The sequence below is a fragment of the Gekko japonicus genome, unplaced genomic scaffold (assembly GCF_001447785.1).
Source record: "Gekko japonicus isolate JY-2015 unplaced genomic scaffold, Gekko_japonicus_V1.1 scaffold171, whole genome shotgun sequence".
Taxonomy (NCBI): domain Eukaryota; kingdom Metazoa; phylum Chordata; class Lepidosauria; order Squamata; family Gekkonidae; genus Gekko; species Gekko japonicus.
In genome coordinates, this window is record NW_015175975.1 from 1448342 (window position 1) to 1474630 (window position 26289).

The 26289-nt window shown below is 44.8% G+C and overlaps 1 protein-coding gene and 1 pseudogene across 1 annotated transcript in view; both read left to right on the forward strand.

The window, feature by feature from the left end:
• The window catches only part of LOC107122975, a 12655-nt pseudogene extending 3710 nt beyond the window's left edge, over window positions 1–8945 (forward strand).
• A 6261-nt stretch (window positions 8946–15206) lies between these two features.
• Window positions 15207–26289, forward strand: part of LOC107122976 (vomeronasal type-2 receptor 26-like) — a 15723-nt gene continuing 4640 nt past the window's right edge. The window contains exons 1-3 of the mRNA XM_015426126.1: window positions 15207–15424; window positions 16663–16954; window positions 17545–18402. Coding sequence (XP_015281612.1) covers window positions 15207–15424; window positions 16663–16954; window positions 17545–18402 — 1368 coding nt within the window. The remainder of the gene's footprint in view (window positions 15425–16662; window positions 16955–17544; window positions 18403–26289) is intronic.

The following is a 26289-nucleotide window of genomic DNA, read 5'->3' on the forward strand; positions in this document are numbered from 1 at the left end:
CTGAGGGCAGGAGATGGGAGGACTGCTGGCCTGCTAGTCATGGCCTGGGGCCTAGGCACTGCTTCGTACGTGTGTACGCAACTTTAGGAAAACATTTTTAAAAGGCTTGGCATGGTGCAGCTGAAGTGACTCATGAGTAGCAGATGGAGGGAGGACTACCAGCTGGCAAGTCATGGTCTGGGACCTGGGCTTGGCATACCACAGAGTAGGCACACCCAACTTTAAGGGGGGGGAATTAAAACACAAGAAAAGGGGTTTTCTCAATGAAAACTTGTGGGCTGTGGCCTGTGATTAAGGGGGCAGAGTCCCAAAATGCCCCACCAGAGCTATGGGCCAGCGTGGGAAAGTGGGTGTGGTACGAAAGGAAATTCAGTAAGATTGAATGAAAAAGTGGATGCATCCAGCTCTTTATCTGAATCACACACACACACACCCCGAAGTGTATTTAAACACTGGGGGGAAATGATCTTGCAAGTCTCATTTCTGCCCATGAAGGAACCTGGTACTTCTACAGGCATCCCAGATCTCGGATCCATAAGGCCCCTCTCTCCTCCTTTCTCCTGCAGTAACTTACTTCTCTTGGGGTGCCACCAAGTAATCGTTAAGGACTAGTATTCCAGCACTTTTGTTTGGGTTGATGCTTAAAGGCTCTGCCTTGCTTTCACATTTTCTGTTTTGTTCACATTTGCTGATCCCTGGATGCACAAACAGGCTTGCAACCCATGGAGATGTAGGGATCACCCACATTCTCCTCCCCTTACTTCTCCTTGATAAGCATGACTGACTAGGGAGAATGGGGGTACATAGATCAATCTACCCAAATTCAGCATGTTAAGAAACTGATTTGAAATAAGCAATGAGTGCAGGCAGCATTTTGAAATAACCATGGGATGAACAAAAATCAAAAGAAAGTGATTCAAAGGTGTTAGCCGAATTGCTTTATTTACAGCAATTGGCAATTTATAAATGGGTTCTTGCCAGTTTATACCAGGGTCCTGATCCCACCAAGGGTTACCAGTAAAGGATTCGAGGCTGTTGTGGCTAAAATAGATGTATTTTACTTAAAAATATATCTCATACAAACAATACTGATGCACTCACACATTCAATTAAGTTCCTAAGAATTACAGTATGAAATAAGCACAGTGGCTTTAGCAGGTAGGGATGATGGTGGGTGATACTTATCTTTCTTGTAGCTTGGTTGTTCCAATTAAGAATGGAGGGGAAGAAATAGAAAGAAAGGGAATCCACACATGACCAGATCCAGCTGGAACATGTGGGTCTCTTGACTGCAGATCAAGAGATTAGTAGAGGCAAGGGTTGGGGATAGCAAGTGGGACTTAAGAGGGGTAAAAGTAGACAGGGGTCGTCTTGGGGGGAGTGCTAGCTAGCCAGGTAGGCGGGGCCAGGTTCTCTCCTTTTCTAGTGGGTTCAAGAGATGGGCAGTAACTGTGCCAACCTCTTGGCCCACCTACCTGTAAGTCCGTCCCAAAAAGCAATCCTATTGGTTGCATGTGGGAAGGGGAGGTTACCTAAGAGGGGTGGACAATATTGTAACCTAAAACCTTACTCAGAGTATGGCATCTGGACAGGTGTGAAATCCAGGCGTCAAGATGCTTCATTGTAGTGCTGATGAAGCTGGCTAGTTCTATTGATAACCAAATGTCCATATGGCAGGAAATTCCAGCTCAGGTACAAAGCAGGTGATGGGTAGTACGTGACCATAAGCAGCTTTGTCATGGGGGCTGTTTCTTCCTAGAGTTGTTATTTCATTGCTCACAATAATGGAGGTTTGTGCTTCTTCACCAGGCTGGGTAACTGTGTAGCTGAAACCTTATTTACATGTACGGTATGTGCAGGTACCCTCTATATGTGGCATCACAACAGGTGACCTAAAGTGTACAGCTCTCTGAGCCTGTGTGTGTGTGCGCACAGTCCATTGTGTGTAGCAATAAATAGTCCATAAAGCAAATATCAGGCTTATTCTCTAACAAAGGCAATCCTTTAGCCCTAACATTGTAGTGTTGAAAAGGGCCATCAAGAAACAGCTGACTTGCGGTAACCTGTAGGAGTTAAAGGGAAAGCGAGGATCAGAGATGGTTTGCCATCACCAGTCTCTGTATAATGACCCAGGGCTTTTGGAGTAGTCTCCCATCCAAGTACTAACCATGGCTGACCCTGCAGACCTTCTGAGTTCTAACAAGATATCCACACTGTACATACCCTATAAAATCAATAGAATAAGGATAGCTTATTTATCCTTGGTGTTGCAAGTTTCAGAAATGATCCTTTAACTTTGGGTCTCAGTTTTGGGTTTCTCCCATTCATTCAGTACTACATGGTAATGCAGCTATTTCAACAGTGTTCTAGTGTGACATCTAGTAAGAAGACATGAGTCCAAAGGGGAAAGAGAGCTGCTTCCTCATGTCGAAAGGTCTTGAAATCTTTGTATTGCCTATCCAATTCAGTCATTTTTCTTTTCCACCCAAAGAGGACAATCTTGATTGACACAGAAAGTACTCCATCTTTCTGTGTTCTACCTCTAAGGATGCCAGTCACAGCGGCTTGCAAAATGTCAGATATTACAACACCACAACCACGGTCATACAGCCTGGAAAATCTACAACAACTAATCTTGATTCCATTTGATCTCCCAAGCTCTGTGTCTTCAGTGTGACCTTTCTATCTTCTGTTCTTCCTGGGCTAGGACAATCTTCCTAACTAATGAGGTGGATGGCTCTGGTGCTGGGAGATGAGTCATACCTGTCCTACTTTGCCCTTCTATACCTACAAGCTTGTAAAAGGAGTCTTGTACCCTCTGATTTTTTTTCAGACTGCAGAGACCATTATTGTTAACTTTGATGTAAATTTGAGGGTGTAAGTCATTTCTTCATAATCATAAATTAGCATTGTCTGAGGAAGAGAATTCCAGTTAAAGTCTCAATACTGAATTAGGAATTTGAGGGCTGCATTCTACCATGCTTCTCACCTAGGGGTGAACTCCCCACAATTTCAAGGAATCCTTGCTCTTCAGGAAGATCCCAATACCGAGGGAACATTTCCTCTGAAATCCCCCTACCTTTGGAGGGCAACAAAATTCCTTTTGGAATTAATACATGCAAAAAGGAACAGAAGAAAATATAAATGTGTGTGATAACTACAATGAAGTAATATATAAAAGAATAAAATGGGGGGGGTCAGGCAAAAGGAATTTAATATTTTAAAAAATCTATCAAGAAGCAAATATTAGCACATTGCTTCCCACGGAACAGGCGAGCTAAGACTGTGCTTTCCTGCTCCATCTAGGGGGGGTCAGGCAAAAGGAATTTAATATTTTAAAAAAATCTATCAAGAAGCAAATATTAGCACATTGCTTCCCACGGAACAGGCGAGCTAAGACTGTGCTTTCCTGTTCCATCTAGCTTCACCACTTTCTGAAAAGTGTCTCATTTAACAACACTGCTGGGGAGAAAATTTCATTTGATACCCATCGAGAAGTTGCAACAGGGTATGATATCATCAACTGGCTTGCTTTTCCAAATCAATCTTTTTTTAAAGTGAAGATTGGAGAGGTTCATCCAGAAGCTCCTGCAGACCAAATATTTACCATTAATGAAGATGACATCACATGGAACAGCTGCTTTAACCAGGTAGGAGAGGATTACACAATCAGCAAAACTTCCAATAAAGAAAAGATCTTATGCTAACATGCACTGTGGTGCTTCATTGAAATGCAAACCCTCATTTGAAAATGGATGATAGAAGGAATAGTCACTGTTAAAGCAGGCAGTGATAGGTTTGGGATTCTCATCCCCCTTTAAAGATCTTCTCTTTAAATGCCTTCTTTCCCCCTTGACCAAAGATGATATTGGAGATCACGGGACCTCTCACTAGGGTTAGGTGGTGTTAGCCTGATTGCTCTTAGTTATTAATTATAATGGGGAATATGAGATATTATAAAATGGCAATAGGCAATAAGGAAACAAGCACCAGAAAGAGGCATGGAGGCTGGTTTCCAATATAAAATTATTCTTTTACTGTAACTATTTCACAATCAAACAATACACACACACACACAATTATACAGAGCTAGGAAAATTAGAGAGATGTGGATAGCACATTCGCATTAGCAGGATGATCGGTGGTGGGCAATATTTACCTATCCGAAAAATGGAGCAATCCTTGGGAAGAATGAGGTAGACTATAGGGAAATGGGGTCGTATCTTGAACCAGCCAAGACACATGGAAAGACTCTTGGGTAGCTAATCCAGAGTCAGCAAGATAGGTAGGGTGCAGAGAGAGAGGGACCACATGGCTGGGTGTCCCCATTTATGAGGGGGGGTTGGGGGGTTGAGGCAGGCTGGCCATATGTCCCAGTCACATGTCTTTTGGGGTGGCCTAAGCTGGTCACATGCCTTGGCCCACCTCCTACTAGTCTGTCCCAAAAACATGCTGATTGGTACTGGGTTCAAAGGGGAAGGGTCTAGGGGAGTGGGCAATATCGAACTCTAGTAACTCTGGACAAGGAAGTGGCACCGGATGGGATTATGACTCATGCTGCCAGAGCCATTGTCATTGATAGTCTTCTATTGTCTTCTGGCTGCAGCTTCAGTGAGGTGAGTAAATTTGGGGGAGGGGGAGCGTTGTCTACGTGTGCAGGAAGAAACTTCACATGGAGTTTGAGTCTTTGTTCTCCTGCCTTGACATGTCATCTGCCTGGTTTTCAGTCCTTCAAGTGGCTAGGAAGCTGGTCCATCTTACAGCAGGTAAGAGGGCAGGTAACCTCAGGAACTGTGGCACATTATCTCAGGAAGGCTTCCTTCTACTGGGTATGTCTCCAACTGGCACCACTTTGGGTCACCATGCAATACAGTCCCTATTACACACAATTTGCTCAGTCCAGGTTTCTCTTGCTTATGAAATTATAAGTCCAAGATGGCGTTACGTGCGCCTTGCATGGCAACAGTGGCATGGAAAAATTAGCTGCAGAATACCAAAAGTTTGTTTATTTGTTAGTGTAAAATGTACATCTTGCCTTACTTCTTGGATTCAGGTGGAATACAAAATTAAAATATCCCCATAGAAAAACAAAGATAAAATATAAGGCTCCATATTCATTCCTCTTCCCCTGTTGAAAGATGTCTGCCATTTAACCCCCTCCCCCTTAAAGCCTTGAAAAACCGGCAGACCTTACAGCACCACCTGAAGATTTCCACAGAGGGGAGCCCCCTCACCTATTTAGGGAGCCTGTTCCAGAGGTCCAGGATGGAGTAGGCCCATGCTCTGGCCAATGCCAGGCAGGCTACCCTGAGTAGTGGGATAGCAAACAGGTGGCTTCCTGAATATTGTAGTTGGCACACAAGGACATATAGAAGTAGATGGTCCTTCAGACATGTGGGTTCAAGGTTGTGAAGAGCTTTAAAGGTCATAACCAGCACTTTGACTTGAACTTGGAAATAGGGTCGTCAGCTCTGGGTAGGAAAATACCTGAAGACTTTGGGGGTGGATCTGGGAGAGGGTGGGGCTTGGGGAGGGGCAGGGAGGGGAGGGACCTCAGCATGGTACAATACCACGGAGTCCACCTTCCAAAGTGGCCATTTTCTCCAGGGGAGCTGAGCTTTGTCAGCTGGAGATCACTTGCAAAAGTGGGGAATCTCCAGGCCCCACCTGGAGGGTGGCAACCCTACTTGGAAATAGACTTGCAGCCACCATAACCATTTCATGATGAGGAACTTACATTCCCTCCGGCTTTCCCGTGGTAGTCAGGCTGATGCCTTCTGAACCAGTTGCCATTTCCAGGTTTCCTTCATGGACAGCCCCACATAGAAAAACATGTCAGTAATCCAACTATGAGGTTACAGACCATGGATAAGCCAGGCCAGGTTAGATGTGTCTAGGTATTGAGAAAGTTGGGGAATCAGATATAGCTGATAAAAGACATTCCTGGTCAACATGCCAACCTGTTTTTCATACAGCAAGGCAGGGCCCATGAGCACCCCCAGTCTCTTAACCTGCTCTGAAAAAGCCAACATTACTCCAACAAGGACGAGTGGATTCAGTCCCTCTAGATGATCAGCCTTCCCAACAGCATTGTCTGGATTCAGTTTCAGGTTGTCCTACCTTAGAAAGCTAACTGTGCCCTCAAAGCACAGATTTAGAACCAAGATGGACAGAACAAGTTGATGTTGTTGTTGATCTTAATTTTGAGAACACTTCTTACAATATGTGAATACATTGTGGTCTGAACCAAAGAGTGATTGAGCTCTCTCTGATGTTATATGTCCTCTGTGCACATTTTTTAAAAATGGTAAAATATTAAAACCTGTCAACTCCCTTACCAACCTCAAGGTGCGGCCCAGAGTTCTGCCGAGACTACCAAAGATCCCCAGAATACCACAATTATTCCCCCTGGAGTGGGGAGGCAGCTTTGGAGGTCAGATCCTATGACATCACATCCCACCCCCCAAGTTCCCTTTCATCATTCTAGCCTTTCTAGGCATCATCAAAACACTGGGCATTTGAAAGCTTGAGTGTACAAACCTATACATTACCCAGAGTAGGAAAAGAGTGAGGATGGAGGATGTCATTCTTCATCATTTTCATAATCAACAAAGCCCTGCAAGACTAATTAAACATAAGTCATCCGGTTGTGAGAGAATGAAATGCACTCCACACCACAGATGAGAACTGAATGTTCCAGGCCATTGACTACAATACTCTGGTGAAACAAACAGAACATTGTTTTAGATTTGTTACTGACTGATGGTTTTCCTGTTTCATTTATACATTGTACAAAGCCCCTTTCAATCTGCAGTGAAAGTTGCCTTCCAGGTTTTTGGAAGAGAATGAAGGAAGGGGAGCCATTCTGCTGCTATGACTGCTTTCCATGTCCAGAAGGGAAAGATTTCCAATCAGAAGGGTAAGAGATTTACAGTCCAAACCTAAGCATGGCTTCACTTTTCAAAGGTTAGAAGTGAGTTGGTGTGGCCTGGGGAAACCCTTGAACTTATCCCTGTTCTGCCAGGGGAGTCTGCTAGCTGACCTTAACCCAGTCACACATTCACAGTCAGACCGAACACAGAAGATTGTTTAAGCAAAAAAAAGGGAGGAGAAGACAATGGGGCAAGCTGTTTTATGTCCCCACTGGAGAGAAAGGCAGGTTGCCAAACAAACAAACAAATAGATTAATTAATTAAAACAGTTCAATTTGATTTGGTTTCTGATATAATGATATATATTAGAATGATGATCTTAGGAGAGGTGGAAATCACATGTTTGTTGTTTATTAATATAAGTAAGGCTAGGTAATATTTATAGTATTTTTGAGAGATTTATATGCCCACTGTTCTCCCCAATGGTGACCCAAAAAGGCTACCATCTTCATTTTCTCCTCTTCACTTTTATCCTCAGCAGAAACCTGAGGCATGGTTAGACTGGGCAAGATAGTGCCTGTCCCAAGGTCTCCTAGTTAGTTTCCATGGCATAATGGGTCTCATGCTCTTCATCCAGCATTGTACCTACTGAATCATATTGGCTCTCTCTTAGCAGCCATAAGTGGGAGTAGATGCCAGTGACATTGAGTGACCAGAATTTTCTCCCAAGGGAATACAGCCAACATTGGGAGCATCTATCATTTTCAGTGAGCCAAGCCCCATACCCCATTATTACAGGTGTGGTGTGGTAGGATACTCATGGACAAGTACTTTTGTGCCGTACTGGATGCCCTTGGACCACTTCTTCTCCAATAACTTAATACCCCTATATGTAACAATTCATGATGAAGGTAATTAAAACAATCCCACATTCAAAAATATTCTCTGAAAGAAGTAGTCAATTATTTCAAAAGGAGAGTAAAATAAATACATCATGTGTGTGTAGCAACAACAAGCTGATGTAAGCAGGGATTGGTTGTGGAGTTAAATACAAATGCTGTGATACCCACCAAAGGATCCTCTACAAGTTTGGGTTATGAGAACCATTATGGGGTATGTATAACACTGAAGCTAACCCACCTTCTCTCCCTGTCTCTCTGTTTTACAGACTTACTTGATTGCATGACTTGCACACAAGACCACTATCCAAACAGGGGACAAAATCAATGCATTCCCAAAAATTGTACTTTCTTGTCCCATGAAGAACCTCTCGGGATTGTTTTAGTGACTTTTGTCTTTTCCTTTTCTTCCATCACTCTTTTGGTGCTAGGAGTCTTTATAAAGCACCACAGCACCTCCATCGTCAAAGCCAACAACAGGAACCTCACCTATGCTCTCCTGATCTGCCTCCTCCTTTGCTTCCTTTGTGCTTTGCTATTCATTGGTCAACCACAACTGGTGTCGTGTCTCCTCCAACAAACCATGTTTGGCATGGTCTTCTCGGTTGCCATTTCTTGTGTGCTGGCAAAAACGGTCATGGTGGTTCTGGCGTTCCTAAGCATCCAACCAGGAAGAAGCCTGAGGAAGTGGGTGGGGAAAAGAGTGGGCAATTCCATTGTGATTTCCTGCTCTTTTTTCCAAGCATCGCTTTGTTTTGCATGGCTGGCAACTTCTCCCCCATTTCCGGATGTTGACACGTAGTCAGAGACTGAAGCCATTGTACTGGAATGCAATGTGGGGTCTGTCACCATGTTTTACTGTGTCCTGGGCTACATGGGTTTCCTGGCCATTGTTAGCTTTGTGGTGGCCTTCTTCGCCAGGAAGTTACCGGACAGTTTTAATGAAGCCAAATTTATCACTTTCAGTTTACTGGTCTTTTGTAGTGTTTGGATATCTTTTGTTCCTACCTACCTGAGCACCAAGGGAAAATCCATGGTGGCTGTGGAGATCTTCTCCATCTTAGCCTCCAGTGCTGGCCTTCTGGGTTGCATCTTTGCCCCCAAATGTTTCATTATTTTGCTGCGGCCTAAATTGAACAACAGGGAACAGCTGATAAGAAGAAAAGAGGACTAATGTAAGAAATATTAACAGTCTGCAAAGAAGTCTTCAAGTGCTCGAAAGAAAAGGAATTGGACCATTGTGGCCTACATTAAAGTCAGACTCCCCAACTGCAATGGAAAACAGGTTTTCTGTGGGAAGCATAGCTCATCCCAAAAGAAACCTAGACATTTGCAAACTGGTCAGGAGTGATAGGATGATGTGGGGTTTTGCAATGCCAAAAATGAAGGCAATCATAACATCTTGTCTTGCAGAAGAGGCATTGTGGCCCATATTTCCTCCCCTAGGAATGGAAGCTGAGATTGTCTATGGCAGGTTTAATCCATCAGAATCCAAGCTTGGCATTATAGTAACATGAATCAGCTTCAAAATGATGGTGGGTCTTTTGGTGTCTAAAATAAAGAGGATCATCCTGGCACAGATCGACTCTGGAACTTCCCATGGCTATTTTCAATTAAATCAGAGTTTTACTCACAAGAAGGCAGGAAAGTGCAATCAGCACAACAGGGAGGAGGGACATATCCCCTCTTTGACAAAACAATGGGGCTTTAACAACTTAATTTATTATGACGACCTTTGTGGCATAGTGTTTAGAATGTAAGACCAGGATGAAGGATCGAGGTCAGAATCCCCTGTGGGTCAGTCACACACTGTCAACCAGAACTACCTCACTGGGTTCTGGCAAGGATAAAATGGAAGAAAAGAAGAAGAAGAAGAAGAAGAAGAAGAAGAAGAAGAAGAAGAAGAAGAAGAAGAAGAAGAAGAAGAAGAAGAAGAAGAAGAGGAGATTGGATTTATACCCTGCCCTTCACTTGGAGTCTCAGAGCGGCTTACAAACTCCTTTCCCTTCCCCTCCCCACAACAGACACCCATCCCCACAACAGACACAAGAGAATCATGTGAGTCACTTTAGGTCCACTTTGGGTAAAAATACAGCAGAGACCAGGAAGGTGGAGCATACTCCCTCCTTTACATAGCAAAGTGTTTAAGAACCTTACTGAACTATCATAACCAATCTAGTATATTAGTATTTTGGTTTATGTGATTGGATCCAGGACACTAAGTAAGCCACAGATGCTTATTTAGGTAACCTTCAATCAGGGACATTCAATCATTCTGACTACATTACAGGGCTATCCCTGTGATGATGAAATGAAGGGCAGGAGAATGAAGTAAACTGCTCTGGGTCCCCACTGGGTTGAAATACCAAGTATTACATTTGTTATAACTCTATTTTTTCTCCAGGTTTACGGCAAAAGATTGACTCTTTTGGTTTTGCCTCTTCCTTTGGTTTTCAACTGCCATGAAATATGCCAAGCACTGGGAACTTCATTATTGACAAGCAGAGTGAGGAAAGTAGACTCCCTATTCTGTAATAATAAAAGTATCTGTCCATATATAGTGTGTGCAAAAACATTTGTAGTAAGAAAGGTCATAGGGGAAGACTGAGATAAAAAGATGTCCCAATTTTGAATGCCTAGTTCTACTTTCTCTTGAGCTATGCCTTCTAAAGACAACAACATTCAAAGCAAAAGGGAAGGAGTTGTTACTCAGTTATGCATTCCCAAATATTCCAGTTTCCTTAACGTTTTGCGCAGTAATTCCCATGACTATGCTGAAGCAGATGGCCAGTTCTGAGGGTCATAGCTTCATTTTCTGAAGACTTCCACATACAACAGGCAAATGAATGGACAGTCATGCCACTTATTTATTATAGATTCCTGTTGTTATTTTAGAATTATAGGAAATAAGTATTGTTGGGTTGGATCCAGCCAACTTTTCCTCTCAGTCTCACCCAATGACCTTTGTTATTACAAAAGGATTTTCAACATGTAGGCTTTATATAATCTCAAGCATCTCTTTAAGGGGTCATAAGAAAATAAGAACATAAGAGAAGCCAATGTTGGAACAGGCCAGTGTCCCACCCAGTACAACACTCTCACAGTGGGTTCCTCTTCTGAACAATTGTGGAAATCCTGTACTCATACTCTTCCTCTGAGTTTTCTGAGTTTGGTGGCCTTTGAGATACTTTCAGTGGTGGATGAACGGCAAGAGAACAACGTAAAAATTAAGGGGTTGACACAGATCCTGAAAGAAATACCTATGGTTCTTGAAGAAGAAGAGATTAGATTTATACCCCGCCCTTCACTACCCAAAGGTGTCTCAGAGTGGCTTACAAACTCCTTTCCCCTCCCCTCAGCACAACAGACACCCTGTGAGGTAGGTGGGGCTGAGAGAGCTCTTGACAGAAACTGCTCTTTTTCAAGAACAGCTCTTATCAGAACTACGGTTTGCCCAAGGTCATCCAGCCAGGGCAAGTGGAGGAGTGGGAAATTAAACCCGGTTCTCCCAGATTAGCATCCGCGCACTTAACCACTACACCAAACTGGTTCTCAGCAAAAGCAACAGCTTAGTCCTGAAAGTCTGGAAAGTCCTAAAAGCACTGACACAATGAAGAGAAAACTGAAGGCCAAGAGATGTAGGGAGGCTTTGAAGAAGTTCATAGCATGGCAGGAAGTATGGATTAGAACTAATAAAATCCAACATAACCCTTTTGAGGAAGCATTACAAGAATAGGAATTGGAACATATTAAAAACTTTTTAAAAGCAAAAATGGACTGGGGATTATAAAGACACAGATGTACATAAGTATATAGTAAAAGCTGTTTTAGTGGAAATACACAAGCTCTGTAGGGGAGGGGAAATTAACGATAGCAGCCATGAATACAGTCAGTTAATAGAAATATTCTTATATAGATAGCTAATAGAATTATTCTTAAATAATTGCCTTTTCCTCCCCCTGCAATGAGGGCACTGTGTTTGGGGATGGTTTTTCGCCCCCTTCCCCACCCCCAGTTCTGTTGAGATGATTTTTTACCCCCATCTCTTTCTGAAAGCTGATCCTGAGTCATCTTTTCCCTCATGTGTAATGTGTCTGTCAGTTTTCTCTGTTCCACCCACTTCTAGCCAGCATTTTGATAATTGGACTATTCTCCTTGTTCAACCATTCCCTCTCCTCCCCTTTGAAGACATAGATTTTTACTTTTTTAAAGTACTAAGATATTGCTATATCAATATTCCAGTACAATAATGGGTTAAACAGGTTCTCTGAATCCCCAGCTTTCATCATCATCATCATCATCATCATCATCATCATCATCATCAACATCAGCAACAACAAGTAAGTCTCTGTCCCTCGTGAAACATAAGGAGATAAAAGGAAAAAGCCATATTTATGTGAGGGTAGGGTTTAGTGACTTACTTTAAAACATGACAGCTGGGAATTCAGAGAACTTATTGAACCTATCATTATAATCGTATATTGTTGTATCAATACTTTAGGTACTTTTTGAAATATGGCCAGAATATCAAGACATCAATACAAGCATGCCCCCAAAATAAAAAGGTGGTGCTGTGATGCCACCAATGATATCACCAATGTAAACAGCACCCTCCCTTGAAATTCCTGATTATTAGCACTGACCTGGATAGCCCAAGCTAAGGAGGGCCGACCCTGGCAAGTACTTGGAAGGGAGACCACCCAAGGAATATCAGGGCCAGGATGCAGAGGCAGGCAATACAAGCCACCTCTCTGAAAACATCCAAGCTCCAGTAGGGGTTGCCAGACATCACCCTGACTTCCAGGCATGCAAGTGTGCACACGCACGCACACACACATGCAAAATATTTTTAAAAAGAAGAAAAACTGATTATTTAAGGCACATGCCAGGAAAAAAAACCTGATTGTAAAAACACTGAGCAGGCAAATGTGCGGGAGAGCAATGCCCAAGCCAATTTCAATGCTTGTGGATTAACTGCCAAGAAAATTCTCCTTCATTACTGTGTCTCTTCTTAAAGAATCTGGGCATAAAACTCTGGCACAAGCATGAACAACCACCATCTTGTTTTTGAGGAGTATTAAAAGGCTTGGATTTGAAAAGGGTATAATGGTATAATGCCACAGAGTCTAGTAGGGATGGGCATGAAGTGGGGAAATTGTGGTTTGTAGAGGTTCATGGTTCGTTGGGGGGTTCATAAACCACGAACCACCACGGACCCTTCAGTTTACCAAACCGGTTTGTGGGTTGTGACTTGTTATTTGGGATGCAGTGGAATGTGCCCCCTGCTGGCTAGAGATGCCAAACTAACAATACTTCTCCAGCTGACTCTGCTATACCTGCCCTCCACATTTGGTGAGGATTGGATTTAGGAGACCCAAGCTACAGCCCCCCAAAGCAGGTGCCCCCAGGAAAGTACTCTCTTAGGAGGGTGTCAACAGACCTCCTGCAAGTTAGAAACATCAAGCTCGCAGAGTACCTCCACAGGATGCCCCTCTACCTTCCCTCCAAGTTTGGTAAGGATTGGCTGTGGGGGATGAGTAGTGGGCCCCCCAAACAGATGCCCCCAGGAAAGCGCTCTCTGGGGAAATCACAGCTGCATATTCAGGACTGTGTCAAACGGACTTCCCTCAAACTTGAGGCATCAAACTCAGAGAGGACCACCCTGGCCTGCCCCTCTTCCTGCCCTCCAAGTTTGTTGAGGATTGGCTTTGTGGGCCAAATATCAGCAGGTGCTCCCAGAAAAGTACTCTCTGGGAAAATCACACTTGCCCTCTGGCCCAGGAGGTGACCACCAGCCAGCCTCCATCTAGTGACTGAGATTTAGGGAATGGACCACCACACTCCCCTTGTACCCAAGAGGCAGTCACCTGGTTATGAAGATAGGTTCTGGGGGTGGCCAACCCTTCCCTTCATGCCCAGAAAGCGGTCACCCACCCACCTCCACCTGGTGACTAGGGTTTAGGGGGTTGGCCAGCCACACACTCCTTCATGCCTGGGAGATGGTCACCTGGTTGTGAAAATGGATTCTGAGGGGAATTGACATTTGTAGTCTGGCATTCCATATGTAGATGGCATTCCAGATCCCACCAAGAGGATGGCAATCATTGGGTATATGCATATAGAGGATGCCACACAAGGACAGAGCTGGATAACAAAATACCTTCTTAATTCCCAGAGCCTGTTACTCACCTGATGTTTAACATACATCATTTAAAGGGGTATTCCACAAAACCATACTCCAGTCAAAGATGGGTGAACTGGAATTCTCTAATTTCTATTTCCATTTCAGCTCCCCAGGGCAGCAAAGCAAAGTTAAATGGGAGAATGAATAACGGTATATGAACTTTGCTGCCAAGCCATAAAACCCAAGCAACCATCTCATCTCTATACCATAAAGTATCACTGCTGACTGATCTTTTGGTGACTTTCTTCAGTCACATTGCTGGAGATAATACATAACGTGTTAGACTGATTGGGCAAATGTCTTGATGGAACTAATGTGCTGAGAACTTCAAGATGAATGTGATTGGTAGGCAAATAGACATATTCTATCAACAGCACTTCATTCAAGTGGAGCCAGACAGCAGATTTATCCCATTCCTGCTGTTTGCCAGCCAACTTGAAAACAATCTGGATAGCTTTCGTAGATGTTTCATTCTGTTATTCTTTCTCTGGTGAAAGATGGAAATCAATTTTCCTCTACAGTCAAGGTCATATCAGGTCAGCCCATTAAGCTGCTCAGATCATGGTTCCAATAGATACAACAGAGAACAGACATATTCAAAGCCATCTCAGCTTAACCTGCTTAGAGGTGTGATCCTTTCATATTTCTCCAGGACACCTGACCATCTTTTGATGCATGCAAAGAAATCAATTAAAATAGGTATAGACAAAATAAATCAATCTAGTTTTTGGTGCATGCTGACCACAAGAAGTACAACTCCCCAGAATTTCATTCCAGTTGCATTCTGGGGGCACCACTTGTGCTTGGCAGTCCAAAGAATAGAAAAGTTTTGACAAAACATGTTTATTTTTCTCAACAGTTGTACAGAAACCCCCTCCATAATTATCAACATTCCTATAATTACTTCTTCTCAGAATCCCTATGTTATTTAAATGGTCATTGGGGGAAAAGCTGCAGATTATACTAGAAATACAATCTTTCACATTCCAATTTGGTGGAAGGGCTAGGGATAGATAGGATTCTCTCAATCTGATCTATGATATTTATTCATTTATTTCTGGTTCTATCCCACCTTGCCTGAAGCAGGCTCAAGGCAGTGTAAAATAATAATTTAAAATAAAAACAGATAAAAACAGATGATATGCAAAATCCTTTTCAGGAGATTATGCAAATCAGGTTGTTTTGAATTGGAATTACTTCAACATTCACATGAGAAGACCGGAATCTCTATTGGGATGAACTAATTTGAGAATGGTGTCACTCATGGTGTTGGTTCTAGTGCTGCTGGATCCATCAGTGTACAAAGCCAATGATGCTAAATGCACCATCAGCAAACCCCTCTCAAGCCTTCAGAAATGTTATCAAGAAGGAGATCTCATAATTGGGGGAATTTCATCTCTTATCTATGTCATTTCAGAAATCATGGACTTCAGCAAACTGCTCAACAATATGGCATATAATATGCCCTTGTAAGGAAGGTTTGTTTCTATACATATTATCGGTTTATGTCATGACAATAGCTGACAAGTTGTTCATACTGCATTGAATTCTAGGAATGTAAAGATTAATTTGGATTTCTCTTTTAATTTACCAGCCAGCCTATTTCCATTCCATCCTTCTTTAAGGAAGAGAGGGTCACTGACTATTGTCCACTGTGATCCTGTATGGAAAACACTAACAATAGTTTTCAGGTTCTTCTGAAATACAAAAGTTATTACTTATCAAAAGAGACCCACTGTGCAGATGAGGATGATAACAGAATTTGAGTAGATTGGATATAGTGCTTGAATCTAGATATACACATCCCCACACTCCTAGATGGCTCATTGGATAGGCCAGAAATCTTTGATAATTCCAATTCTGAGTTCAAGGACAGTGGAGCTAAATCCACTCCTATTTTAAATAATTGTTCAGTTTCTGTGGGACATAGACACTTAATTACATCACAGGGTCTAAGAGCACTGATTCTTGAGGGATATTAAAATATTAGAGAATCAATTGAAATATGCAGAAACAAAAAAAATCTCTAGATTAGAGAGTTATCTAATTTCAAATGGGATGGACTTGATAGATTCTGAACCAATCAATGGCACTAATTCCATAGACAATATTTCACACACAATAGATTCTTCTCATAGTGTATGGCCTAGTTGTTACCAACAGATCTTAGCTGTGGCATTTGCTGTGAAGGAAATGAATGAAAACCGGAAAATCTTACCCAAGGTCATTTTGGGCTTCCAAATCTATAAAACCTACTTCAGTACAAGACAGGCATACTGTGCCATGATAAAACTTCTCTCTACAAAGAACAGGCATATTCCAACTTCTTCCCCCCAGTAGTTACAGTGCAGAGTCTCACAATATTGACTCTACAGTAGGATTTTGAAAAATCAAAAAATCACCTAAAATACACACAAAGAATCTCCAGAATGAGAGATGGATTGAATTTTAAATGGAATGGAGTGTAGGCAATCTCATTATAACCTGGACCCTATACATTGCATTGATATCATAGTCAATATTTCTAGTCAGATATGATTACTTAAGCCTGGGGTACCACAATATTACATAATTGTTTCTTAAATCCTTATTGACCCAACCCATTGTATTGATTTCACAATCAATATTTCTAGTAAGAGTAATAAAGCATGAGGCACAATAATACTGCAACAATTTTTGCTGAGTAGGTTTCTCATTCTTGTTGTAGTGTACTGACTAATCATTATCAACATGTCTTGGCCATGGCATTTGCTGTGAAGAAGATCAATGAAAATCCCCAGATCTTACCCAATGTCACCTTGGGCTTCCACATCTGGAACAGCTACTTCAATGCAAGAGAGACCTATCGTGCTATGGTAGAACTTCTCTCAACAAAGAACAGATTGGTCCCCAACTACAAGTGTGACCCCCAGAGCAATCTGATAGCAGTCATTGGAGGACTTGAAGCTGAAACTTCCCTCTACATAGCAAATTTGTTAGCTATCTACAATATTCCACAGGTAGGGTGGGTATGCCGATATGAACTTCCATGATTGAATGATCCTCCATATAAAATACTTTACATAATATTTTTAAAAAGCAAATTAAAGAGAAGAACAGAGGGAAAGGGGAAAGGCTCAGAAGTCTTTAAAGGAAGAATCATTGGTTCTAAACAAACATGTCTCTTAAATTCAAATGTAGGGCCTTTCTATTCCAATAAGATAACATTAATTCATCTAGATGGATAGCTGTGATCATTTTTAAGTTGTCACTGCAGGCCTGTTCTATTTTGCCACTACAGGCTAAGTGCATTTATGACAGTGCAAACTTTATTCCTTTTCATAGTAATGAAGACCACTTCATCAGATGTATCCATCTACCCCCACCCCAATATGCCTTTCACATCCCAAGGAAATGAAACCATTTTCATTTCATCTCCGTAAACAGCCACAAAGTAAAGCATAGATCTGTCTTTGATATTTTTACTAGCAACCCAACTGGAAAGTGTGCCTTTCTCTGCAGATTATGGATTCTTTCCTAAAGGGAGTGGTATTTTGAAAACTTTTCAATCATATTCTCTACTTTTCACTCCCAATGTTCAACTCTATAGCTCACCTATGGCTCTGCTTCAGTAATGAATGAAAAATTATCTGGCCTTTCTGTCTATCAGATGGTTCCAAATGAAGTCAATCAATACAGGGGTATCCTCCACTTAATTCTGCATTTCAGGTGGACATGGATTGGGCTCATTGCTGTGGATGATGAACGTGGAGAAAGATTTCAGCAAGCCCTGCTTCCTCTGTTTTTTCAAAATGGCATCTGTTTGGCCTTCATAGAAAAAATCCTACAGGTCACAACCATAGATTATTATTTTACCATGATGCAGGATGGATGGGAAAAATTTGATGTTGTAATGGAGAGCAAAGCCAATGCAGTTGTCCTTTATGGAGACAGTGAATCTATCTCGTATATGAGATGGTCTATAAAATTCTCAGAGACGGAATTCACGACAGCAAAGCTTAAAGGGAAAGTATATATTATGACCATTCAGATGGATTTGGTGTCCTATTATTATCAAAGAAATTGGGACAAAGTAGTCCTTCATGGTGCTATATCCTTCATAGTTCACACGAATCAACCACCAGGATTTCAGCAATTTCTTAAGAGCAGAAAGCCTCTTTGGACTGAAGGAGATGGCTTCATCAGGGATTTCTGGGAGCAGGCATTCCTCTGTCATTTCTCAGATTCACCACTGGAGAAGGAGTTTGATAAGAATTGCACTGGAGAGGAGCAGCTGGAGAGCCTTCCTGCAGATATTTTTGAAATGAGTATGACTGGCCCCAGCTACAGTATCTACAATGCTGTCTATGCTATCGCAAATGCTTTACATGCCCTACTTTCATTTTGTTATGGACAAAGAAGAATGGTGGAGACAAAGAAATGTAATTTCAGACAACCATTATGGCAGGTAAATATCTTAGGTAGAAAGAAAACCATGTATTTGGGGACTCAAAGAGGATGCATGAATATTATCTCACCTGAAATCATTCATAACTTCATATTCTTCACTCCTTTGCCCATCTATTCAACTAAAAATGACACCATTATCATGCTTCAATAAGACCTGTCGTTGATATAAATTGCACATTTCCAATATGATGCTTAAATGATGTAGCTGTTCATCTGTGTTTTCATCATTTGATATTTTTGTTGAATCTGAAGTAGAGAACAATTTAGAGAGAGGTGATTGATGACTACAGAATAAAAGAGAAAATGGGACCGATGTATATTAAAATCATATGGGCAAGAGGGTGTGGTAAGAAGGGGATTCAGTAAGGCTGAATGAAAAAGTGTTGCATCCAACTCTGTATCTGAACCATGTTCCTTAAGAAATGTATATTAATCTTTTCTACCCATTCAAGAACCTGGTACTCCCACAGTCATCCCAGGTCTCAGTTCTGCAAGGCCCTCCTCGGCCTTTGCCCGCCTGCCCCTTGAATGAAACACAACACAATTTATGGGTTAAAACTGGGACTTTATTTACATACAAGCTGATCTGCATCATTATCCATTTTAAGCACAAGTTGGATTGTGCCTGTGAGGCAGGCTTCTTAACAGGGCAAACCCACCCTGGCTCAGAGCCAGGTCCGGACCCCACCTATTACGCATATAAGGGACAGAGGAGCACATCTTCACCATGACTGCTAGGCCTTAAGGCTCACCATGTGCTTTCCCACCCCAGAGGGGGGCCCCCATCTGAGGCTCTCAGACTTCCAAACCCTTAGGTACCCTAGCTTGAGGACCCCCCCATTGCTGATATCTCAGGGTGCTTGCCATTTCCAATCTGCCCTCTCAACCCGTGCTTTCCCACCACAGAGGGGCTTAGCCTTGGCTTAACACCCCTCCCACCAGCCAGAAGCCACCAGGTCTCACAGACCCTTCTGCAGATCAGCCAAGAAGATATCCATCCCAGCGACAGATAAGTGAACCCCGTCAGGCCTAAAGAGATGTGGGCACAGGAACTTAATTCCCGGGTGTGGTATCGCTTTCCCTCCCCAAGCAGCCACTGACCTACCAATGACGTTGTTCATCCAGCATCATGCCTTGTCCACCCTATGTGGGCTAAAGACCCCCCTCCATACCCGCCGCAGCAACATATTGGACCATACCCAGATGGTGTCAGGAAACCATTTCCCGAGTGTCTCCAAATCCTGCAATATCTCTGCCAACAGAGAGACTGCTGACCTGGTGCCCAGGTCATTCTCGTCCAGGTGCACAACCACGACTCAAGGGGGCACATTTGCCACCCTGCGACTATGCAAAAGAGGGAGCAGCTGGCCCCAGCGTATCCCCCTCATCCCCAGCCATTCAACAGATGGTCTGTCTCCCATGCCCAGCTGGGAACCCATGGTAGAGCAGCCAGCTCTCCTACCTGCCCAATATATGATCGAGTGCCCGCAAATCAACATGCCAGTGTTCCTTGTTCTTGTGCCATACCCTGTAACGAGACACACCATGAGCCATCAGCACTTATGTACGTAGCCCCTGTACGCCCGGGAGCACCAATGCCCCAAGTGCTGGATCTCAGAAGGGCCAAGTTCCAGCTCCATAGCTGTTGAGGCTGCTCCAATGCGAAAGGAGTACATATCGAAGCGGCCCCTGGCCAAGCCCGCCATGTCCAATGCCCAGTGTAGCACAGACCAAAATTGATATTGGGTCAAGGGTAGTCCGCTCTCATGCTGAAAAAGCAGTCCAGAAAAGGACCAAGTCCCAGCTCCATAGCTGTTGAGGCTGCTCTGATGCGAAAGGAGTGCATACCGAAGCGCCCCCCCGGCCAAGCCCGCCATGTCCAATGCCCAGTGTAGCACAGACCAAAATTGATATTGGGTCAAGGGTAGTCCGCTCTCACGCTGAAAAAGCAGTCCAGTACTCCACCCCACCAACACCATCCATTGTACCATCCCCTGCACAGGGCACAAAGCTGCCTGTGAAGGGTAGCTAGCTGCCCAACACCCACCTGGTCCGTCTTAGACCATCAGACTTGAAATGTCACTGTGGCCACTCCCACTCCCGCATCTGCTATGAACAAGGCCCAATTTCTACCATCCCTCTGGGACCTGACGAGCAGCTCACTAATCCGAAAAGCCCTGAAAAAAAGCTACCAGGGTTGCCACCCGGAAAAGCACCATCTCCCGTGGCAAAAAGCATAGGCCCATGAAGAGGCTGACCAACTTACTGATAATGTCTTGGGTAAACGGCTGTCTGGTATCAGGTGCTGGTGGTGACTCCCTAAGCCAGCCCTCTGTCATGCGCTGTAGCCTGAAATCCCGTGTGCAGTCAACTAACCCCTGAGCCCTCAACATGTACCCTTTAATGGTGCAGCCTGCCAGGCGCTTTGCCTTCAAGGCAACTGCAAACTGAAGCAGGTGTTCAATTGGTATTGGCCAGAGCTGTCCAAGCCCAGACTCCCCCCAGAACCTGCGGAATACCTTGAGGTGCCCCCTATATGCTGTCCTCGTACCTGGCGCTAATGACGCCTCAATGGCTCTCTCGACATCCCACTGCCAAGGCTCCACAAGGCCACCGGCATCAGCTCTGAGTCTAGGTTTGCCCCCAGGGCTAGCTCCCAGAACCTGACTTCCTGAAAATGAGACAGCACATCAGCAATGTTGTTGTTCACCCCTGGAACGTGCTCAGCCACAAACAGTATATTGTATTGCAAACAACACAGCACAAATGCCCAAACCAACCACATAACTATGGGAGTTTTTGCCGTCAGTTTATTGATGACTTGTACGACTGCTAGGTTATCACACCAGAACTTGACCACTGTGTCCTGTAATTGGGCATGCCATAAGTGGACTGCCACCACCATAGGAAAGAATTCCAAGAAGGTGAGATCCTTTGTAAGGCCAGACTCGGCCCAGCCTAGGGTTGCCAAATGGCACTCACCTGCTTGGCGGGGGACTCCTGGGCAACTCCTGGTGCAGGAACAAGATGTGTGCCGCATCTATGTCACCCGGATGTGACGTCGCACGCTGGGGTGGGGCCACAGCCATTTGAGGAGAAAACATAGAGTTTTTCCCTCAAATGGCTGTGGCCCTGCCCTCCAGCGTGCGACGTCACATCCGGGTGACGTACACGCGCGGGTGGGGTTTCCCCCTCAAATGGCTGTGGCCCTGCCCTCCAGCGTGCGACGTCACATCCGGGTGACGTACACGCGGGGGTGGGGTTTCCCCAGGGCCCGATTCCACAGGGGCGGAAATCGGGCCTCCAAAGCGGGGGGAAATCCGCCCCCTGGGGGGATTTGGCAGCCCTAGCCCAGCCCCTAGGCCAGCGTTGGGCGCACCAGCTCCCCTGAAAAATGACTCCAAACCCCATGCTGCCTGATGCATCAGAACAGATCTGTAAAGACGCCTCCAGGAGCATGGAGCTGCGCCAAAAGGACACCCTTTTAAACCCCTTAAGAAACCCCAGCCACATGTACAGGTCTGCTTTAATCCCACCCAAAACTCAGACCCGGTGATGAGGCAGGGAGACTCCCCCCAGGGAGTCACAAATTCACCAGACAAAAGCCCGTCCCAGGGCCACCACCCTGCAGGCAAAATTCAAGTGGCCCAGCAGCGTTTGCTATTTTCACAAGGTTAGGCTTTTCCAAGAGCAGGCCTGCTCCAGTAAGGTTACCAGCCCCGCCACCGTATCCGTGGGCAAGGTGCAGAGCTGCTCCTCCGTGTTGATCAAAATCCCCAGAAAGGTCAGACTGGTGCCTGGTCCCTCAGTTTTCTTGTGTGCCAAAGGTACTCCCAACTCAGCCGCCATGTCCTGAAAAATATCCATGGAATTCCGACAGGCGTTAGTTCCTGCCCCCCCCCATGTACAAAAAGTCATCCAGTTAGTGCGTAACCCTGTCTGATCCCAACCTTTGCCGCACCGCCCATTCCAAGAAGGAGCTGAACATCTCAAAGGCCGAGCAGGAGATTGCACACTCCATGGGCATGGCCATGTCATAGTAGAACTGGCCATCAAATGTATATCCCAACAGGTCAAAATCCCCTGGGTGTATTGGCAAAAGGCGGAAAGCCGATTTGATGTTGCATTTACCCATAAGCGCTACCTTACCACAGCTAGCCACCATGCACACTGCACTGTCAGAGGATGCATAGTGCACTGTGGCAAGTTCCCCCGGGATCCCATTGTTGACAGACCTCCCATGAGGGTAAGATAAATAATACAAAAAATTAGGGACTACATCCAGTGGGGAGATGTGGAGCATGCCACCCAGCCTTCCTGTACCTCCTTCTCAATTTTTTACCTTACTACAGCTTCCAGCCCCACAACCGATTTCAAATTTCTAGCCATGAAATGTGTCCATTTGCCATTAAAAGGGATACAGAATCCCTCCCGGAACCCTTCTTCCAGGTATGCTGCTTCCCTCCTGCGGGGGGTACCCCTGCAGCCAGTCCCATAAAACTGTGAGCCTAATTGGGCTTTGCGTCCTTGCTGGCGGCCCCATCCTTTGGTCTCTTAGCACCCCCACCAACTTTGGGACCGGCCAGCCCCCCATCACCCCTCCTACAGGCCGATGCAGAGTGGAAGCCCCCACAAGCGCTGCAGGTGTGCCTATACTTACACTGAGTCCAATGGCACCCCATAGTGTTGAAATCCCAATAGACGAGGCGGGGTTGAACCCACTGCTTGTTGCCACTTTCTCACCCTGAGTCCGCCTGCGAGCGTGCCACCATGTGGCCACTATCTGCATACCTGTCCGCAATGGCTCCTGCCAGCCCCAGGCATTGGGACCACAGCTGTTGATGCTCCCAGTCCCAAGGCAGGGTTGGGTCAAGAGCTGCCCACGCACGGAAGAGCTCGTCATAGTGCAGCCACACGGCCCCATTGTATTCCTTAGAGGCATGGTGTATCAGGTCCTGGTACTTCACCAGTGGGAATGTTAAATAATAATAATAAAAAATTAGGGACTACACCCAGTGGGGAGATGTGGAGCATGGGCATAGGCAGCTCCAGAAAGGGGCCTGCCACCCAGCCTTCCTGTACCTCCTTCTCAATTTTTTTACCTTACTACAGCTTCCAGCCCCACAACCAATTTCAAATTTCTAGCCATGAAATGTGTCCATTTGCCATTAAAAGGGATACAGAATCCCTCCCAAAACCCTTCTTCCAGGTATGCCGCTTCCCTCCTGCGGGTGTACCCCCGCAGCCAGTCCTGTAAAACCGCAAGCCTAATTGGGCTGTGCGCCCTTGCTGGCAGCTCTGTCCCTTGGTCTCTTGGCACCCCCACTGACTTTAGGGCTGACCCGCCCCCCGTCGTCCCTCCTACAGGCTGATGTGGAGTGGAGGCCCCCGCAAGAGCTGCAGGCATGCCTATACTTACACTGCCTCCAGTGGCACCCCGCGGCATTAAAATCCCAACAGATGAAGCGGGATTCAACCCACTGCTTGCTGCTGCTTCCTTGCCCCAAGTCCGCCTCTGAGCGTGCCACCATGTGGCCGCTATCGGCATACTTACCTGCAATAGTCCCAGCTGGCCTCAGGCATTGGGACCACAGCTGTTGATGCTCCTGGTCCCAAGGCAGGGTCGGGTCAAGGGTCACTTGCACCCAGAACAGCTTGTCATAGCGCAGCCACGCAGCCCCATTGTATTCCTTATAGGCACGGTGTATCAGGTCCTAATACTTCACCAGCGCCGACCCCAATCCGGGTAGGCCTGCAATACCACCCCCATATAGACGATGTACGCCGATAGCCAGTTGTCAAAGTTCTTGTCAACATGCATACGCCGAATCTTCTCCAGCTCCCTGGGATCATACCATACACTAGCCTTCACCTCTACATCCCTGAACAGCAGTGTGAACATCTCCACATACTCCCCCCGCCAAATCATAGCCTTTCTGGCCTGGAGCAAGTGATCCCCCAATGGCAGAGAACATTCCATATATACATGGGGGACGTCCACTGCCAGATTGCGGGGGGGGGGGCGCTCCAGGAAAGTGGCTGTCCCCCACTCACCATTGCCGTCTCCACCCCAGCAGGTGCTGAGTCTGAAGGGCCCCCACTCCAAGAGAGAACCTGGCCCTCTGACCCCGGTGCCAAGCATAGGAATGTTGCACTGCCATAGGCACAGAATCTTGTTGCTGCGGTGGCCCCCACCAAACCTACCTCGTGCCGGCGGGCCCTGGCCCACCTGGATGGGAGCCAGGTGACCCCACCTCCAGTGTGGGCTGGTTCTGGTCACCTGCGACTTCAGACCCACCTCCCACCGGCTGCTGATGGTCAGCAGCCATAGTTAGGCCTCGCTGGGCCTCGCCCACGTCAACCTCCATATTCCTGTTTTGGTCATATTAGATAATCCATGGATGCACAAACATACGTGCAAACTGTGGAGATGCAGGGATCAACTACAGCCTCCTCCACTTACTTCTCCCTGAGAAACATGACTGAATAGGGACAATGGGAGTACATCGATCAATCTTCCCAAATTCAACATGTGGAGAAATCAAATAAAGAAATATTAAGCGCAGATAGCATTCTTTGGGGGAGGAATCAATGGCATGATCAAAGATCAAAAGAAAGTCATTCAAACACATTCCTCTAACCTTAACACTGTGGTGTTGGAGATTGCCATCAAGTCACAACTAACTCATGACAACTCAGCAAAATTTTCAGGGAAAGAAATGTTCAGGGTTGTTTTGCCATTTCCAGCCTTTGCATACCAATCCTAGACTTTCTGGGTAGTCTTCCATACAAATACCAACCGTGGACAACCGTGCTTAGCTTCTGAGACCTAATGAGATCAGGTTAGCTTGGATCATCCACACACTACACATCCTATAATAGGGACAGAATAAGGATAGATTATTTTTGGAGTTGCAAGTTTTGTAATGATCCATTATCTTAGTATCTTAGTTTGAGGTTTCTCCCATTCACTCAGTACTGCATGGTAATGCTGCCATTGTAATGGAGTTTTAGTGTGCACAGACTTTTATTTAAAAGGCAAACTGTCGAAGAGGGTACAGAGAAAAGAGACCTTTATCTTCATGTCCAAGGGTTTTTAAATCTTTATATGGCCCACCCCTTGGGATCATGTTTCCTTTCCAGTCCAAAGAGGAAGATCTCCTCTATCACATTTGGTCTCCCAAGCTCCGTATCTTCAGTGTGATCTTTCTATCTGTTGTTCTTCCTAGGCTATAAACTGAAACTGAAAATAAATAAGACCATATGACTCTCCATGAAGGTGGATGGCTCTGATGCTGGGACAAGTGCCGACCCCACTCCACTTTTCCCTATTAGGTTCTAAAACTGTGCTTTTTAGATTGTAAAAGAAATGTTGTACCCTCTGAACTTTTTCAAAGTGCAGAGCCAATTATGGTTAACTTTGTTGTAAATTCTAGGCCTTTGTTGTTGTTGTTGTTGTGCTCTGATGCTGGGACAAGTGCCGACCCCACTCCACTTTTCCCTATTAGGTTCTAAAACTGTGCTTTTTAGATTGTAAAAGAAATGTTGTACCCTCTGAACTTTTTCAAAGTGCAGAGCCAATTATGGTTAACTTTGTTGTAAATTCTAGGCCTTTGTTGTTGTTGTTGTTGTTGTTAATAATAATAATAATAAAATAATAATAATAATACCACCTTTCGATTTATTGATCGCTCAATCCTGCAGAGCTGCTGGCTCTGAGTGATTTACAGTTACACAAGTTTCACAAGGGACTAACAATGATTCATAGGGGTAAGGGAGGATAACATGTAATTCTTTAAATCGCACACGTTTGCAGCCGACGGGGATTTTGTTCAGCTGTAGGCTTCGGACGTGTTCCGGACAGCATTCACTTCGGCTTGGCTTG